Source organism: Geotrypetes seraphini, chromosome 10 (assembly GCF_902459505.1).
Source record: "Geotrypetes seraphini chromosome 10, aGeoSer1.1, whole genome shotgun sequence".
Taxonomy (NCBI): Eukaryota; Metazoa; Chordata; class Amphibia; order Gymnophiona; family Dermophiidae; genus Geotrypetes; species Geotrypetes seraphini.
In genome coordinates this window covers 144,213,620-144,232,537 of record NC_047093.1, presented here as the reverse complement: position 1 = coordinate 144,232,537, position 18,918 = coordinate 144,213,620, and the positions used below count along the sequence as shown (strand labels likewise).

General features: G+C 47.9%; 2 protein-coding genes and 1 long non-coding RNA gene across 3 annotated transcripts in view; 1 reads left to right on the top strand and 2 right to left on the bottom strand.

The window, feature by feature from the left end:
• Positions 1–6,680: 6,680 nt before the first annotated feature.
• On the top strand, positions 6,681–11,159 carry LOC117368363 (ferritin light chain, oocyte isoform-like). Its single transcript, XM_033961955.1, has 4 exons — positions 6,681–6,892; positions 9,694–9,840; positions 10,020–10,145; positions 10,885–11,159. The coding sequence occupies exons 1-4, from the start codon at positions 6,791–6,793 to the stop codon at positions 11,041–11,043; spliced, it is 534 nt and encodes a 177-aa protein (XP_033817846.1). The 5' UTR covers positions 6,681–6,790; the 3' UTR covers positions 11,044–11,159.
• A 1,519-nt stretch (positions 11,160–12,678) lies between these two features.
• On the bottom strand, positions 12,679–15,834 carry LOC117367364. Its single transcript, XR_004540756.1, has 3 exons — positions 15,793–15,834; positions 13,468–13,512; positions 12,679–13,178 (listed from the first exon to the last, which is right to left on the bottom strand). It is a non-coding gene; the product is annotated as an uncharacterized LOC117367364 (long non-coding RNA).
• A 94-nt stretch (positions 15,835–15,928) lies between these two features.
• The window catches only part of GYS1 (glycogen synthase 1), a 34,111-nt gene continuing 31,121 nt past the window's right edge, over positions 15,929–18,918 (bottom strand). Inside the window, 2 exon segments of the mRNA XM_033962008.1 lie at positions 15,929–17,416; positions 18,488–18,568. Coding sequence (XP_033817899.1) covers positions 17,105–17,416; positions 18,488–18,568 — 393 coding nt within the window. The 3' untranslated portion in view covers positions 15,929–17,104.

Genomic DNA, 18,918 nt, shown 5'->3' with positions numbered 1-18,918 from the left:
TTTGGCCTGTGTCTTACTCCTTAGGCCTTTACTATGACTTGGGACAAAAGTGGGGAAGGAGGGTAAAGTATGTGGAATATGCCTGTAGTCTGGGGTGGGGGGGGGGAGATCCTACCAGCCAGGGCTACAACCCCTCCCTGCTGCATACATTAGTCAACTTGATTTTCTTTGGGGGTGGCTACATGGGCCCAGTTCAAAGTGTGTGGGGGGGGGGGGGGAGAGGGGTGATAAGCAGACACAAATTACATAAGATGATGGCTGGCTAGGACTTGGATGTTGGTGGCTTGGGACACCTTCATAGTAGGTAAGGTATACCCTGGGGTGTCCCATTAGAACAAGAGGTAGGTAATGTTTATTAAGGTGGTCTAGGTCTCTAGCAACATCTGCCCCATCCCCCCCCCCCACTTTGAAGAGATGAGTCTGTACCCCAGCTCCCTATGAACATGGTCCCTTCACCTATGTTTGTCTTTCTCTAGTTGGAATCAATGATCTCTTGTCAGCTAGTAACAGTGGCTGGATTTTGTCTGATTGTAACTATCTGGCCTGGGATGTCTTAACAGTATAATGAAAACTAGGGGTGCAGCAGTGGGCTGGTATCTCCCCCCCCCCCCCCCCCCTGGACAGGATAATTCTATTAATGCAGGCAAAGCAGAGACTGGATCATGGCACGCCACCACATACACATTCAGCTATGGCTTCTAGTATTTCTGGGGGGGGGGGGAGGAGAAAATGTGCTCTAAAGTTCCAGAAATCACTCTCCGCCTGCCCTTTATAAACACCAGGTTTAGTCAGTTGCCTCGGAGCAACTTACATTTGCGTCCGTCCTGCAGTTTGTGCGATATCTCCTCTTAAAAGGGGGGGGGGGGGTATTCTCAGCTTGGCTTCTTGATCTCATGGAGAGAAGAGATTGGAGCAGGTACGGTTACTCAGCCATGTAACATGTATTATGGGTGGCCTTGATCTGGTCTTAAAGCTAGACCTGGCCCTTCAAACTGGGTAAAGGGTGAAACCCAATCTAACCTTCTCAAAAGAAGCTGGAAACTCTTACTCCCCCCCCCCACCCTATTGTCCAAGTGATTGATTGAAATTTTTTCCAAGGAAGTCTACAAGAATTGGGGGTGGGGTCCTCTAAATGCTGACCTATATGTAAACATGAACTAAGAAAAGCACAGTGTCAGCCTGTCTGAACGTGCAGATGGGGGATACAACACATCCCACATGGACATGCATCCCCCCCAAAATAAAGAGGCGCAAACACATTCTCCTTGACCCCACACACAAAATCACCCTATCCAGGCACTATACCAGTGTCAAATTTTCTCAAGCTGGGTTACACTAAAGGTAGTGGCCACGGCTTGAGGCACCCAGAAGTGCTGTGATGACATCATGCATGTGTGACATCGCATCAACATCCATGTATGTGCTGAGGCCCTCTAGATGGGCCCTGAGACACCAGCAGGGAAGAGGGCTGGAGAGGAGAGGCACTGTTGCCAGCTGATTGCTTACTCTGGGGCAGCCTCCTTGGAGCGGCTGGGGCACGGGCAGTGTGTCTGGGAGGGCATGCATGGATGGGAGAACATCGCAGGGGAGGAGACATAGGCATCCTGGGACTGTCTGCCAAGTCTCTTCCCTGAAGAAGCCCTTTCTGGAAACGTCAATCGCTCCTCCTAAACTTACTTGCTCCACTTCATCACTGACGCTGAAACCGTGGATTGAAGACAAAGTTTTATTTTATTTTTATTTCCAGCTTATGATTTATCTTTAATCTAATCTATTGTTTTGCCTTTTGTCTTTGTTTTGTTCTATTTCTATCATTAAAATTTCTCCAGAATTCTACTGTTCAACGGCTCCCCCTTCTGCTTCTATTCCTTTCTCTCCTCTCTTCTACCTTCCAAAGTATTTAGATCAATGCTGTCTTGTTAAAATGTTTATTTTATTTTTATTTTTCCTCTAACTCTACTTTTCACTTCTCTATTACCCTCCAGGTACTTTAGTTAGATTGTGAGCCTTCGGGACAGTAAGGGAATTTTTCAAGTACCTTTCTTATTTCTAATCTTAATGTATATTTTCTGTAAACCGCTTAGAACCTAATGGATGTAGCAGTATATAAGAAATAAATTACAGTACATTACAGCAGTGTTTCTCAACTACAAGCTAAGTACCCCCTAAGTCTAACAAATATCAACTGAGTACCCCCAACCACCCAAGCTCTGCCCCAGCTCCCATCCCCTTTACTAATTGTAATGCCATTTTTTCCATTCATTTTTCATATACACAGCAGATATAAATTCTCAAACTGACACATTTCAATCACTATATTGAAAATCATTTTGCCTACCCGCAGTCTTCTGCAGGCTGCTGTAAATAGCTTTAAAGGTGAGACAGGGAAGCCGGAGGACTCTAAAGAGAAAGGGGAAACATGCAGGCTTTTGGCGAATCGGGCAGCGCTGGTGCTGTACGGCGTAGGGAAGTCGGCTGGCAGGTACCTCTCTTCCTCCTCAGTATGGAATCTCAGGAGGCACACAGTTTGAGATACATTGCACTATTCACTAAGACAGGGGTAGGGAACTCTGGTCCTCGAGAGCCGTATTCCAGTTGGGTTTTCAGGATTTCCCCAATGAATATGCATTGGAAGCAGTGCATGCAAATAGATCTCATGCATATTCATTGGGGAAATCCTGAAAACCTGACTGAAATACAGCTCTCGAGGACCAGAGTTCCCTACCCCTGCACTAAGAGTTTTAATTACAATGTAGTAAATGATGATAGATGAAGACCTGCCCAACAGTCATATCCATTATCGAGGCAATGTTCAACCAACAAGATAGTATAGGTTCTGCTATAAGATGTCTTTCTCCCCTGCCCCCCCCCCCAGGGGTTACCATAGTTGTAGGGGGAAAAAAAAGACTTGTAGCTCCGCCCCATTGTTCCCCAGCCCCACCCCCACACAAACCTCATGTATGGAGAATGGCACAGGGACAAATTTTTCCCTGTCCCTGCGGAAACTCATTTTCCCGTTCCATCCCCTCGAGTTCTTTTCCCGTCCCTGCCCTGTTTCTGCAAGCTCCACATCTGCACAAGACTCGAGCGCTTTAAAATCATAAGTGTTCGAGGCTTGTGCGGTTAAGGCAGAGCTTACGGGAATGGGACAGTGACAGCGACAAAACTCGCGGAGACTGGGAAATATTTGTCCCCGTGTCGTTCTCTATTCGTGTCTTCTTCCCTGAGCCCAGGGCCTGTTTTCTGTTACTTTTAGAAAGTAACTTACCCAACACTGGCTATTTGTTACTTTTAAAAGTAATAGGTTGCCAGTAGCTGCTATTTTCACTGCTTTGTTATCTCCTCTGAACAGACAGTATAAGAAGTTATACAGTAACAGACAATAAACCATAGGATGTAGCTCAGCAGTGCATTACTTGCACAACCTTGGAAGTGACTCAGTGCAACAGCCATTTTCTTCCTCCTCTGGCCACGCGACCTTGAGCAAGGCGGCTAATGCTGGAGGTTGTGTCTGCCATGGGGATGGGGGGCAGGGCAAGGGAAGCGTGTACCCTGGGGTTTGGGGGGGGGGGTACAGATCAAGCAGTGAACTTCGGGGTGGGAGAGAGATTCCCTGATAGCTGGGGAGAGGAGAACAGCTAGGGGGGAGGGGGGGGAGTGTGCCTGGGGAGAGGAAGGATAAGAGGTGGTCCTGCTGGGAGTTAGAGGGAGAAAGAACTACAGATGAATATGTCTACCCTAGAGGAAAGGAGAGAGGGGAGATATGATTCAGACGTTCAAATACTTAAAGGGTATTAACGCAGAACAAAATCTTTTCCAGAGAAAGGAAAATGGTAAAACCAGAGGACATAATTTGAGGTTGAGGGGTGGTAGATTCAGGGGCAATGTTAGGAAATTCTACTTTATGGAGAGGGTGGTGGATGCCTGGAATGCGCTCCCGAGAGAGGTGGTGGAGAGTAAAACTGACTGAGTTCAAAGAAGCGTGGGATGAACACAAGATTTAGAATCAGAAAATAATATTAAATATTGAACTAGGCCAGTACTGGGCTGACTTGCACGGTCTGTGTCTGGTCGTTTGGTGGAGGATGGGCTGGAGAGGGCTCCAATGGCTGGGAGGGTGTAGATGGGCTGGAGTAAGTCTTAACAGAGATTTCGGCAGTTGGAACCCAAGCACAGTACCGGGTAAAGCTTTGGATTCTTGCCCAGAAATAGCTAAGAAGAAAAATTAAAAAAAAAAAAATTTAAATTTAAATTGAATCAGGTTGGGCAGACTGGATGGACCATTCGGGTCTTTATCTGCCGTCATCTACTATGTTACTATGTTACAGCTGGAGAGATGGAATGGGGGAAGCTGAAGCCTGAGAAGGGAAAAGGTGGGAGGGACTTTCAGGCCTCAGGATGGGGAAATTCTGTGCAAAAACCCAACAAATAAACAGGCAGAATTTTCAAACATTGTGTGCTGAAGTGTCAAAAATGTCTGCGCAGAATTCCCCCATGAGTACACAGTCTACAGGTGGGATGCGAAATAGAAAACAGTCCCTCCTTTGGCCTGTGAGAGTAACCTCGTGCACAGAAAATGCTGAACTCTTCCAAGGGAGGGGTTGTTTGCTTTTCTTCTAATCAGCACCTCGAGCATGGAAAGGACCGAGTCAGCACATGAACCCTGTGACTAGCAGCCATTCCACTTCCGCTTTCCAGAAAAACTGGAAACGCTAAACTCTGTGACCCGGTGTGATAGGGAGGGTGTCGCCAAACCACTCTGGGCCTGCAGATCTCTCAATCCCAGGTCTGTCTGGAGCCCAGGCAAAACAAGATTCTCTTGCCCCATCTAGTGAGCATGAGATGCCCCCTGCCAGGCCCGGCCTATTCCCTGAGGCAGGCAGGAACCACAAGTCCACAGATAGACAAGGAGAAAGGCCAGAATTGTCAAAGACCCTCTCCTCCTGCCAAGGAAAACTGAGATCTGGGTAAAGAATGCTCTCGTCTCCCTTGTGCCCAGTTCCTGGCACCCCTCATCCACGGTGTGCCCTTCTCAGTTTGTGCACCTCGTGTTTTCCTGCCCCCAGTGACTCAGTATGGAGTGAGGCAGGGGCTGAGTGCTCCCACTTTTCTCCTGTAGATGAGAGTGGAAAGACAAAACATTTTCCTAACCCTGTCTGAGCAACTATGGCAGAGGGAGGGCAGGGATAGAGAGAGTAGAGAGGGACAGATTCTTCAAACTTTTGAAAAATAAAAGAACAAGAGGGCATTCGGAAAAGTTGAAAGGGGACAGATTCAAAACGAATGCCAGGAAGTTCTTCTTTACCCAACGTGTGGTGGACACCTGGAATGCACTTCCAGAGGACGTAATAGGGCAGAGTACGGTACTGGGGTTCAAGAAAGGATTGGACAATTTCCTGCTGAAAAAGGGGATAGAAGGGTATAGATAGAGGATTACTACACAGGTCCTGGACCTGTTGGGCCGCCGCGTGAGTGGGCTGCTGGGCACGATGGACCCCAGGTCTGACCCAGCGGAGGCATTGCTTATGTTCTTATGGTCTGTCTGCCCTTCTCTTTTATTAATGTCACAGAGCCCAGGTGGGGTTGGGACTCAGAGGGACAGGGGAATGGTGCTTAAGTCTTAATGTATGTCTGTCTGTCCCTCTCTCAGGTGGGGGGGTTGGAGGCCTAGGGGTGGGTGGGTCGTGCTCAGGTCCTGCTGTCTCTGTCCCAGGCAGGGTCTAATTCCAGCTGTCATTCACAGATCATGTTTTCCCTCTGATTGGAGGTGACCCTCCTCCCCAGACCTAAGGCATGATTTGCACTCAGCCAGGTACCAGACCTGAACCCATCAGGGCCTAAGCCTTCTACCCAAGTTTCCAAGTTTATTTAATTTTTGATATACCGTTTATCAAAAGCATACCTAAATGGTTTACAATTATCAAAAACTTGGAAGTAAAAAGTGGAGGGGACGACAGAACAAATAGACTGACTGGAACAAAAAGGAAAAATGGGAAAAGGTAAGAGCTTAAATACAATGAGACGGAGGGGCTTAGCACACAAGAAGCGATTCAGTTCGGTACTGCCAACTGCGCAGACGCTGTTAGGGCTCTAGGCTGTTCCCCTGGCGCTACCCTCCCTCCTGCAGCTGGAGCATGACTCAGCAGAAAGTGTGATCAGGAGGCGGAGCCGTCGAGGAGGCTCAGCTCCCCTCCCTCCTCCCCTTCCCAATTGTCTCTTGCAGGAAGGAAGGCTGTAAACAAATGTTCATTTGAAGCAATGCCTTTTACTTCCATTACTTTCAAACGAAGTAAAACCTGGATGTCTCAATCCGTCCTCCTTTCTCTGGAGCCTTCCCCCCCACTCCCCACCCAACCACAGCATTCCATTCCGGGCTGTTGGTTTGCAATGTCAGTTCCTGCAGTGAGGAAATGGAAGAGGAAGCACAGGCAGTGCAAACAGATTTTTTTTGAAAGCTGCCAGCAGTCAGCCATCTTTCTCTGGTTCTGAACTACGAACAGGCCCATGTGAAATAACAAATAACACCTGCGGTACCTAATGTCCCCCCCCCCAGGAGGTCTGCATGTTGGGTGGGGTGTTTTTCAATGGAAGGGATCTGATTGGCTCTGAGAGCAAGTGGGGGGTGTGGGCTAATGCTGGGAACAGCCCCCTCCTCCTTGTCTATAAAGTGACCTCAGGCAGGGGTGGGAACTTAAGTCACAAGCAAGCAAGGAGCTAACAGAGATTGTCCTCACAGATTGTACCTGAGTCTTGCTTCAACAGTGCTTGAACGGACCGGGACCAACCCACCATGAGCTCCCAGATCCGCCAGAACTACCACCAGGAGAGCGAGGCTGGGGTGAACCGGGTGGTGAACCTGCAGCTTCAGACCTCCTACACCTACCTGTCCCTGGTGAGAGGGAAGGGAGGGGATGGGATGGGGGAAGGCTGGGTGTCCACTTCACCCCCAGCAGTGAGATTATATGAGGTGGGGGGTATAAGCATATCCTCACACTCGACTACAGGGATGTGCTGGGGAGTCGGAGGAGAGCTGGTACTAGGGCAGGAATCTCCCTCCTATATGTACAAGAGGGTGTTCAGACTGTGCCACTTGTCTGCTGGGTGTAATGAAATGAGGGTGGGAGGGGCCAGGTTTTGCCCCTCCACCCTCCCTGTTTGCTGACTGCTTCTGTAACCTCCAGGTGCAGCCTGGGCGTTTCAGCTCCAGTACCTTATCTCAAGATGAATAGGAGGTGATTATGTAATGCCCCCTGCTCCCTCCCCTCAAGACAGCTCTGGGTCTGGGGCCTGACCTGGCTGGAGTCTCCTGAAGCCTAGGCTGTCTTTGTTGGTCCCTCAGTGCCTCCACCTGGGGGAAAATGTTGGTGGGTGGGATTAACATTTTCTTCCCTCCCCCCTCTCCCCCCCAAAAAAATAATACAAAGGCAGCTGTGAACAAGTCTGACTAATAAATTAAACAGGTTTACAGAGGCTCAGATATCTTACCACACAATTTCCACTAGAATTAATATTCACTCTTTCTTGAACTAATAACCTTAGTTTTAAACTCAGTTTTTCAGACTCTGTATACCAGTGGTCTCCATTCCAACTCAAACCCTTTGCAGGGCCACATTTTGGATTTGTAGGTACTTAAAGAGGGCCTCAGAAAAAAACAGGTTAATGTCTTATTAAAGAAATGACAATTTTGCATGAGGTAAAACTCTTCATAGTTTATAAATCTTTCCTTTTGGCCAAGTCTTAATAATAATATTGTAATTTATAAGTAAAGAGACATATGATCACGAAACGGTTTTATTTTACTTTGGTGATTATGATAAATAATAATAAGTTTATATACTGCAATACCGTGACGTTCTATGCAGTTTACAAAAGAATAAAGGAAGGTACAAATTGATAGAACTTAAAAGAGGTGAAAAAAAGTGGTTAATAGGTCAAGAGAACCGTATTGAGGAGAAAGATGTACAGATTAGCTGTCTAGATATTTCAGGAACAGATGAGTTTTTAGGCGCTTCCTGAATTCCTCATACATAGTGGGCGAAAGCAATGGTTCTAGATCTTTACCCCATAATGCTGCCTGATGTGAGGGAAGGTGTTCATGATGATTTTCAGTTTACATCCTTTGAGGGGGAAACGAAGTTCGAGTGTGAGGGCCTCAAAATAGGACCCGGCAAGCTGTGAGTTTGAGACCACTGCTGTATACTGATTCTTTTCTAGTCTTTAAACCCTTCTAGTTTTATTGTTGAGTAGGAGCTGTAAGCTCCTCACAGCTTCTCAGTGTGCTTAAGTATCTCCTCTCCTTATTAGGCCAACTTCACCCAGGCCTCAGATTCCACCCCTCTTCTGTACTCTTGAGTAGGTGGCTGCTGGGTTTCCAGGCCAGCTAGGCCTGCTCCTGTAACCTTTCCCTGGGCTCCAAGGAGTGATGTTCTCCCTTGCTGGACTCCTGGTATCAATAGAACCCTGAAAGCCTCGTCCCATGATGGATCTTCAAAAGGAACCTCTTGGGTGTTTCCCTGCTGGGGTTCAGATTTTCCAGCCCTTGGGGATCTATATCCAGAAGAAACGCAGTCCCCAGTAGAGGACTATCTCTGCCCTTCCCAGCCCTAAGCACCAACAGTGCTTCCACAAGCTCTTCTGCCCTGAGCTGCCCCCAAAGGCCTCTTGCCTTGAGCTAGGCCCAGGCTCCGAAGGGTAGCTTTCTCAGGAGAGTCTCTGTGTCTAGGGGTACACACCAGCTGACGACCAGTTACACCAGCTCTTATAAGAGCTCTGTAGCCACCCATGATGAAGTTTCCTGTCTAGAAAGCATGAGATAAATGCAGAATAGATATCTCTGTACTCTGAATTGATCTAAAAGCCTATCTTCTCTGGGAAACCCCAATCATTTATTTCTCCCCTGAACTTATGGGGAGCAGGTTTTCACTTCAAAAAATTATACTGGCTATCAATCAAAGCCAGAACTATCTTCAAATTCAGCTTCCTCTGCTACAAGACATTATTTGGCTCCTCACCCACCTACTTCATGAGCCACCTCATTCTTCAGGACAATCCCCACCCCTCCCACAAAACTCTTCTTTTCTCATTCCCCACTCCCAAGGGATGTTGCTACAAAAAATTCCTTGATAGGACATTATTCTTTCAGGCAGGCATTTGGAACAATACCCTAAGCGCTCTTCTCCTGAAGTCTCCATCATACCAAACCTTCAGAAAATCTCTGAAAACCCACCTATTCGACAAGTTTATCTGATCCTTAGAGACCCCTGCCATCCTTACATCCTCCCTACAATCCCAACGCAAACACCGCCTACCCACGCACCCCATGTAATCTCAATGCTGTAACCTCCATGCTCTTTTCACTTGTATCAATACCTGTGGTATCCACACTGTACTTCTACTTTACTGTATACCGTCTTGAACTGAAAAGGTATGACAGGATATAAATAAAGCTATTATTTCCTTATTCTGATCTAGCATTTCTTCTTCATTTTATATTCCCATATTAATTAGATCCACAAGATTTATTCCATTCCATGAATTCCTTACAACATCTGCCTGCGGCTTGTCCCTCAGCGAATTTGCATAAGCTGTGGGAGGCAGGGAGGTCTCCAGGCACCTCTCCACACCCCACACTGTAGGATTAGCATCCCACTGACCTCCATACAGATTGAGATGACTGTGCTCTGATTTCCTCAGGGACATTACTTTGACCGGGATGATGTGGCCCTGGCTAACTTTTCCAAGTTCTTTCGGGAGCAGTCAGAGGAGAAGCGGGAGCAGTCGGAGCACCTGCTGAAGTTCCAGAACAAGCGTGGGGGGCACGTGGTCTTCCAGGATGTGAAGGTAAGTCCAGGGTGGAGAGGGGTAAAGCCATGCAGGGTAAAGGCTGAAGATGTTTGGTGTCTTCACCTCCATTTCCCAAAACCTTTACCGGTTAGATCTGATGAGGGATTCTGCCCAGGTCACACAATGCCTTAAGACACTTTCCTAGGCCGGGCTGACAAGACGATCTTGTGTTACAGAAACCAGAATCTGATGAGTGGGGGAACGGGACCCAGGCCATGGAGTTCGCCCTGAGACTGGAGAAGACACTGAACCAGGCTCTGTTGGATCTGCACAAGATAGCCATGGACCATGCTGATCCGCACGTAGGTAGCCCTTAGGGGTGGAGGGCTGGTATAGTGATGCCTGGGGCGACCTCGGTAGAGAATAAGTGTAGCCGCTACTATGATGGGACCAAAGATGCTTAAAGTGTTGGCAGGGAGAGGGGCTGCCAACCAGAACTTAATCATGTCGCCCTCCTGAAAGATGGTGCCAAGTAGTAGCTTAATAGGATTTAAACTTCTTTGTTTTTACATACTTTAGGAAGCAATTCAAAGCTTTTCATCGGGCCTCTTCTGAAATATCTTGAAGAGGCTTGGCATTTTCTCTTTTGATGGTCTGTTGTGAGCCGATTTGTAGGCTTACTTAGAACTGGTGAATGTGGGGTACAAGACTCCTTGATTATAAATTTGAATTGAAATATTATAGCAAAAAGATAAGTAAAAACTTAAAGACAGCCTTGGCTTTCACAGCCTACTTCAGAAAAGCAGGCCTTTCACACATTTCAAGATGCTAATGTCTTCAGATCATTAAACATAGCTTTTTTTTTGGGGGGAGGGGATGTTGGGCCTTAGCTGTTGCAGGGGTTCTCTGGACAGCAGGATGTGAGGGAGATTTGTTCCACTTGTGCTGATAGGATGTGAGGTACCCCTTGCCCCTCGTACCCTATCTGCAGACTGTTACCTTCAGTTTCACCCCTAAATACCCTACCTTTACCTCATCCTCTGTCTGCATGTTGTTGCACGCTCCTGTTATACCTGATAAACCTGCGTTTGCTCCGTACAGATGTGCGACTTCCTGGAGCATCAGTTCCTGGAGGAAGAGGTGAAACTGATAAAGAAACTGGGAGACCATGTGACCAACCTTCGGCGGCTGAAGGCAGATGAGGTGGGCATGGGCATGTACCTCTTTGACAAGCTGACCCTGGATGAGGAGAGCAACTAACCAGTGAGGGATTCAGCAGCTGTGCTCTGGGCTGTCACCAAATTGGGGGGTGGGGGTGGGGGGTGAGAGTAGAAACCTGTAACAAAGCTTCAATAAAGAAATATTGCGTCATGGACTGTCGTGTGTTGGATGCCTTTTGTCACAGGGTTAACTACAGATCTGAAGCATGGGTTGAGACTCATTTTTAAAGGGGATGTTCCATGTGGGATTATTGTAAGGAGAAGACTTCATTATTGCTAGACTTGTCTGAAGAGAAAATTCCTCCCCCCACCTAATGTAAGTGAAGAATCTACAACAGGGGTAGAACTCTGGTCCTCAAGAGCCGTATTCCAGTCAGGTTTTCAGGATTTCCCTAATATACATGAGATCTATTTGCATGCACTGCTTTCAATGCATATTCATTGGGGAAATCCTGAAAACCCGACTGGAATACGGTTCTCGAGGACCGGCGTTCCCTACCCCTGATCTACAAGAATACCTAAAATTTTAGATGAAAATTCAATCTGTAAAGATACCCCTGAGTCCAGAATCACAGTGGAAGGCAGATGGTCTAATTTTGGACCTAACCACAAGAGTTTAATTTGGACAGACAATGCCCATGTTTTTGAAGTTTGGAAATAACAATGATTTATAATTAGGAATAAGATCTGGATCAACTTCAAGTAAAATGAGAATAGCATCAGCATATGTGAAAGTTTCCAGAGCTGTCAGACTGACAGTTTTTTTTCAAGGTGCACATAGAAATATTAATCTGTTGGACAGAGGGATGAGGAAAACTTCCTGGATGGGGTTAACATGAATTCAAATGAGTTTGTGGACTCCCAAAACATCCTCCTACCAGCAGAGGGCAGTACCAATACCCCTTTTGCAGAGAGACAACCAGCCTTCCAGCAATCATTGGGACCTGGCCTAACGTGTTGAATATTTACTGAGTAAGAGCCTATAGGCGAGAGCTGCCGGTAAGGATTTTGGTAGGGTTATCAGATTTTAGTTTTAAATCCAGACCCATAGCCCTGCCCACTTCCACCCACCTCACACTCCAGCCCTGCCCCCTCAACCTATTATCAGTCAGAAGGACATGTGTGGATGCCCTCCTGATGCAGTCCCCAAAAAAGAAGCTTTTCAAAACCTGGATATGCCCAGGTAAATCCAGATGTCTGGTAACCCTATATTTTGGGATCCATGCACTGAAAAAGCACAAGAGATTTATTTTGTTTATCCAGCCTGGCTAGGTTGAGCAGCTGTAGCCTGTAAAGTGTTGTTCTCTAGTGGCCAGACTATGGTACTGCAGAGTTCAATCATACTCCCAGGCCTCAAGGGCCACTAGGTCAGAGGAATTTGCATAGAATGGAAGTAGTGCATGCAAATTTAGTCTCAATTGTCTTGAGACCCTCTGCCTGCTGCGATAGGAAATGCCACCTAAGAGCTCTGCCCTCTAGTGGCCACAGTGGGGTCATCTAAAGCAGTGGTCCCCAACCCTGTCCTGGAAGACCACCAGTCCAATAGGGTTTTCAGGCTAGCCCTAATGAATATGCATGAGAGATTTGCATAGAATGGAAGTGACAGGCATGCAAATCTGCTCCATGCATATTCATTAGGGCTATCCAGAAAACCGATTGGCCTGGTGGTCTCCAGGATAGGGTTGGGGATCACTGGTCCAGAGCTCAGTGCCTAGCTGTAGGGCATTGCTTACACTCCCAGGTCTCGAGAGCCACCACCAGGTCAGGTGTTCAAAAGTCTCCTTCATGAATATGTATGAGATGGAGTTGCATGGAAATCCCTCCCTCATGCATAGTCATAGGAATATCCTGAAACCCAGAACCCAACTTGCTGAAGTTCATTTTAGCTACAGGCAAAGAATGCCTGACATGAGTTACAAAACTTGTAACTCTGCCAGTCCCCTTTCTCCAGTGCACACTGGAGGCTTTCTTTACCCCAAGGTCAGGATCAAAACGTATGAGCAGCATAATCTTTAATGAGACTAAATGTCATGTCTTTCTCTTGGAGAGAAGTGCTAGTCCCACGTCGGCTTCTTCACTGGCACACCACCTCGGTCAGGAGCGTCTCAGCCGCTGGAGGACCGTCTGTTTGGCCTGCTTGAGTCAGAACATGAGACTGGCCATTGGATCTGGGAACTGGGGGAGAGAGGAAGCATAAAGAGTGGCGATCGATCCAGGCGCTCGCTTCCAGTACAGTGTCCCTAAACAGTGGTGGGGGACATCATGATGTCTGGGTGCTTTTAGGGATTATGTCTGTAGGAAGTGATGTCACAGAGACTGCGAGGAGGGTGGGAATTTCAGAGACTGTGTGATGTCACAGAGTCTTTGAGAGGTGGGGATTCCAGGGAGAACATGATGCCATACTACAAAACTATCCCTCACACATTCTTCCAGGAGAATTTCAAGAGGGAATGCCTGTCCTTACCTTCACTGTAAAGTCAGCTGCAGAATCCCCTTCAGCACTGCCCCTCTGAAACCCAAACAGAAACCCAAAGATATAACTCAAAGCTGTCACAGCCAGCTCTCTGGGAATAGCAGAAATTCCCCTTAGACCCCCCCCCCCCAACCCTCTCTTTATCCTAATGTAGCCCTGCAGTTCTTCATAGATGGGGGACATGTCGCTTTCCCACTCCCTGTAGGCAACCTCATGGCTCTCGTACTTCTGATTCCGCCTGGGAAGAATGATGGACTTAGAAAATACAAGAAACAAGCATCCCATCCCTCTGGGACTTGTATGCTGCCCTTTTATAAGAATAGCCTTACTGGGTCAGACCAATGGTCCATCAAACCCAGTAGCTTGTTCTCAGTGGCCAATACAGGTCACTAGTACCTGGCCAAAACGCAAGGCGTAGCAACATTCTATGCTACTGCTACAGGGCAAGCAGTGGCTTCCCCCATACAACCATACTCAAAGCAGTCAATGTAGATACAGGTATTTATAATGTACCTGGGACACTGGAGGATTAAGTGAGTTGCCCAGAGTCACATGGAACAGCCCTGGAATTTGATCCCTCATAGGCAGGATAGTGACCAGTGGTATACCAGGGGGGTAAGTGATGTCGGAGGGGGTGGGCTGGCAGATGCAGAGAGTTGTGGCAAGGTTCCGTGAAGACTCCAGCTGCCGGTCCACTCCCTCCAACATCACTTATCTCTTCCAAAGCAGAGGCGGTAGATGCAGTCATTGCGGGATGTTCCTGCACTTTATCGCGGCTGCAGCCTCTGCTGTGAAATAAGTACAGCAGCTGCGCTGAGATGCAGTTTAGAGGAGCGCAGGAAGTTCAGACCCGGCTGGCTGTGCACCGCTTTTAGGCTAGCACCCGGGGCGATCCACACCCCCCACCCCGCCCTTGGTATGCCACTGGGGAGTTCTTCCCTATGAGGAAAGGCTAAAGAGGCTGGGGGCTCTTCAGCTTGGTGAAGAGATGGAACAGGGGTGATATGAAAAGTCTATAAAATACTGAGTGGAGTGGAAAGGGTAGATGTGAATCACTTGTTTACTCTTTCCAAAAATACTAGGACTAGGGGACATGCAATGAAACTATTAAGTAGTAGATGTAAAATAAACCAGAGGAAATATTTTTTCACACGTGTAATTAAACTCTGGAATTCATTGATAGAAAAATGTGGTGAAAGCAGTTAGCTTAGCAGGGTTAAAAAAAAAAAAAAAAAAGAACACAAAAACCGTTTGGACAAGTTCCTAGAAGAAAAGTTCATAAACTATTATTAAGATGGAGTTGGGCAAATCCATTGCTTATTTCTGGGATAAACAACACAATGTTTGTACTCTTTTGAGATCTTACCAGGCACTTAGAAACCTGGATTGGCTACTGTTAAAAACAGGATACCGGACCTTCAGTCTGACCCAGGATGGCGATGCTTATATACTTACTACGTGGGAAAAGGTTGCGCTACACAGAAAATAAGTCCCATGCACCACCTTGGGCAACTCACTTCACCTTCCATTGCCTTGTTTGTCAGAAAGCACAACACACAGAAACAACCAGTGTACGTGGACATATAGTTCGCCTAGGACTCAGAAAAGGTTCAAAGGATGACCAAATCTAAGTCCACTGTTTCTTTTTTGAGATACGGGTGATCAGAACTACACACAATGCTCAAGGTGAGGTATCACCTTGGAGTAACATTGAGCTATTTTGTAACATTCCTGTGTTTTGTTTATTCTGTTCCTCACACCTCATTAAACCCCCCAGAGCTGTTTGACCTGTTTCTGGTTTCCTGAAACTGAGACAGCCTAAGCAGCTGAAGGAGTCCAGGAATCTGAAAAGCGTTTCTCCAAAGCAAATCTACTGCTAGCCTAGTTTTGGGAAATGTGCTCATATCGGAGGTGGGGGGGGGGGGGGAGGGGAGAATGAAAGGTGGTTTTCCTCAGCTCCTCCTTGGTAACAGTGTAGGGCTAGGTATCCCCCCCCCCCCCCCCCGCTTAACTTTGATGTTCTGTACAGAAAGGAATGGAGTCACAGGAGCTGGAACAACCTTATAATACAGATTCCTGTGACCATTGAGTATCTTCCCTGCCACCAGTCTGATTCCGTGGGGATCTGCCTGGGCTGGAGAATGCTTAGAAAAGCCTACTCGCTAGCATTTCACTATTGTTGAACCCCCAAAGGAACAATCCCCCAAGGAACAGAGGACGCCACAAGCTAATCCTCCCCAAATCTACAGCAAGAACTAACTGCAGCTCTCCTTTCTGTGACTCTGACCCTCTGTCCCCCTTCAGCCATCATCCTACCTGCAGCTGCTTCTGCACCTCTCAGGTAACATTAAGATGTGGTCCTCCCCCTGTCCCCAGTGATCCAGAGCCCTCCCCCTATCATTAGTAATTCAGAGCCCTCCCCTCCCCTTAGTGACTCAAAGCCACCCCCTCCCCTGTAGCTGTAGGAGGTTGAACTGCAGAGGCAGCGATGAGGGGTAGGTGTGTCAGCCTTTCCCATCATCCATGCCAAAATAAATCTGAACTTTGGGCCCTTCAGCTAGGGAGAGAAGCGCAGGTTAAAAGTTTTGCTTTCCAGCCGCTATATCCTCCAGCCCTGAGCTTCTATAGCTCAGTGGCCCAGGTGGAGAGACTGAACTTCCTAATGCACCTGGATAGGGTGAAGAGAGAATCAGACACCAGCCGCAGCCTCTTTTTCACATTTATTTTTAAATATATATATATATATATATAATATATTATCTTTCCATTTCTACCCTTCTCAGAGTTCTATTTCACTTCACCAGGACATTGAGCCGAGAGCAGCCATGACTCGCATGGTTGGGGAGGGGGGCATTATGCTACCTGCCCCTGGGCAGAACCATACCAGCTCTTGCCCCATGGAGGCAGGCACACCCTGGATCCCTCAGAGCAGGATACAGCACCGGAGCACTTCCCCAACCTCTCCAGCTCAAAACGAGGGGTGATCACAGAGCAGCAAGTGGGAGTGAGGTCTGCATCTCATGAGATCAGAGCATGCCTCAGGCACCATCGCCACCGCTGCCAGCCCCAGCCCTTGTGCAAAATCCAGAAACACTATAAAACTAACACCATCCACACATCTTTCGGCTTGTATAGAGGTTAAGTCCAGGCACACCTGCTCCCAGTCATGTTTGAAATATAAGGATGGTGAGTGTGGAGGCCCCCCAGGATGCATCACCAAGTCCATTATGCAGTGGAAGGGAAAGGGGGAGGTGGCCTTCTGGTGCTCCCCTCTTAGCTCCCACTCGCTTCCTTCCCCTCTCCCAAGGCCTGCTTAAAAGCCCCTTACCCTTCACAAAGATTTTGGGTTTCAAGACTAAACGCTGCTGGGGTCAGGGCCACACAGGGACAGCAGAAGCACTGTGAGCAAGAGGGACACCTGAGAATAGGAAAAGGCGAGGCAGGCTGGCTTCTCATATCCATACTGTTATCCTTTTAAACATAGTTCAGGTGACCCATGAAGGGAGGCTCCAGCCTGGGGAGAGGCTGGGTGAAAACAGGGGCGGGAATGAAGAAACCAAACAGAAGAACCGATGGGGAGGGAGGAGGGGGGAAGGGACAAGAGTGCTCTCAGCCCAGGCACCAAGGCCTAATTCCGCTCCTCCGTGATGGAGCTGGCAGGGCTGCTGAGATCAGTAGGACTGCTGGGGTTAGTTGGGGTGCTGGCGTTGCTGGAAGTGCTGGCATCAATGGAGCCCTTCTTCGATCGCTTGCGCCACTCGGGCACAGTGCCCACCGCCATGGCGGGGGGCTTGATGTTCTGCCGATCTTTCTCAGCCTCCTCTTCCTCATCGTAGCGTTCATCATCCTCTTCCGTCTCGCTGTGATGGGGGCTGGAGTGGCGGGAAAGTGAAGGGGAAGGAGGGACAGATGCCGGCCGGGGGTAGCGGAAGCCCTGAGCCTGGAAACAACAAACAGGAAGAAAAAAGACAGAGGGAGGGATTAAAGGCGAGGTACAGGAGAGAAGAAGCTGAGCCCAGTTACAGACCTGGAGCGGCAGCAACCACCTCTTTGCTTCTGCTGGATTCAGGCTTTTATTCAATCAGAACCCCACACTGCTTGCTCTCTTGCCCCCATGATCTACTGCAGTGTTTCTCAACTCGGTCCTGGAGTACCTCCTTGCCAGTCAGGTTTTCAAGATATCCACAACGAATATACATGAAAGAAATGTGCATATAATGGAGGCAGTGTATGCCAATCAAGTTTATACAAATTCAATGTGGATATCCTGAAAACCCAACTGGCAAGGGGGTACTCAAGGACCGAGTTGAGAAACACTGATCTACAGGACCAACTGCACAGCATTTTCTGATATAACACAGTAAATGATGGCAGATAAAACCAGTATGACCCAGTCTGTCTAGTTACTAGGCCTCTGCCAATCCCCCCCCCTTGCTTTTTGATATGGAAAAGTCATTATACTTGGTTCCCTCCTCATGTTATATAAAGTAGGGATGGGCCACCAGTCCCTCAAAGGCCATAATCCAGTCAGTTTTCAAGGTTCCCACACCGAATACGCATGAAGTCTGTTCGCATACAACGGAAGCCATACGTGCAAACCCACTATGGATATTCTGAGAACCCGACAGGACTAGATGTACTTCAAGGACCAGCCGAGAAGCACTGGATTAGGCCATTCGTTTTTTTGAAATCAGTCACGGGATTTGTCCCTACCACCTCCACTAAGAGGACGTTCCAGTCATCCAGCCCCCCTTTCAGTGAAAACATTACTTCCCACTGTTGCTTTTACGGTCACTTTCCTCGTATTGCATCAATGTGCCCTTAGGACACAAGAATACAATTGGCATCTCCAGCCCCCTTCTCTGGTGCAGAGAGATAGGGGCCATGCACTGGCCCGCCCTAAGACCTTGCTGAAGGTCTAGTAGAGATCCTTGATCACCTAGCAGCATTTACCTCATCTCCCAGTCCCACCCTCATGGATTAACCAGGGAAGAATTTGGTAGGTACTTACCGCCGTGGGTTCGGTTGGTTCGTACATAAAATTGTCTGGGAAAGCCTTGGCCAGTGCCATGTGCCGGGCATACATGTAATACTGCGAGAAGAAGAAAAAGAATATTACGAAACCAGAGCAGACATTTGCAGCTTGTGTCTTCATGGCAGCCTGGTTAGCGTTGACTCATTGTTAACATAAGAACAGCCTTACTGGGTCTGACCAATGATCCATCAAGCCCAGTAGCCCATTCTCATGGTGGCCAATCCAGGTCACTTAATACCTGGTCAAAACCCAAGGAGTAGCCTGCTAGTCCTGGGATAAAGCACAGTTACTTACTGTAACAGGTGTTATCCAGGGACAGCAGGCAGCTATTCTCAACACGTGGGTGACGTCATCCACGGAGCCCGGATGCAGACAGCTTCGCAAGCAGATTTGCTTGAAGAACTTTA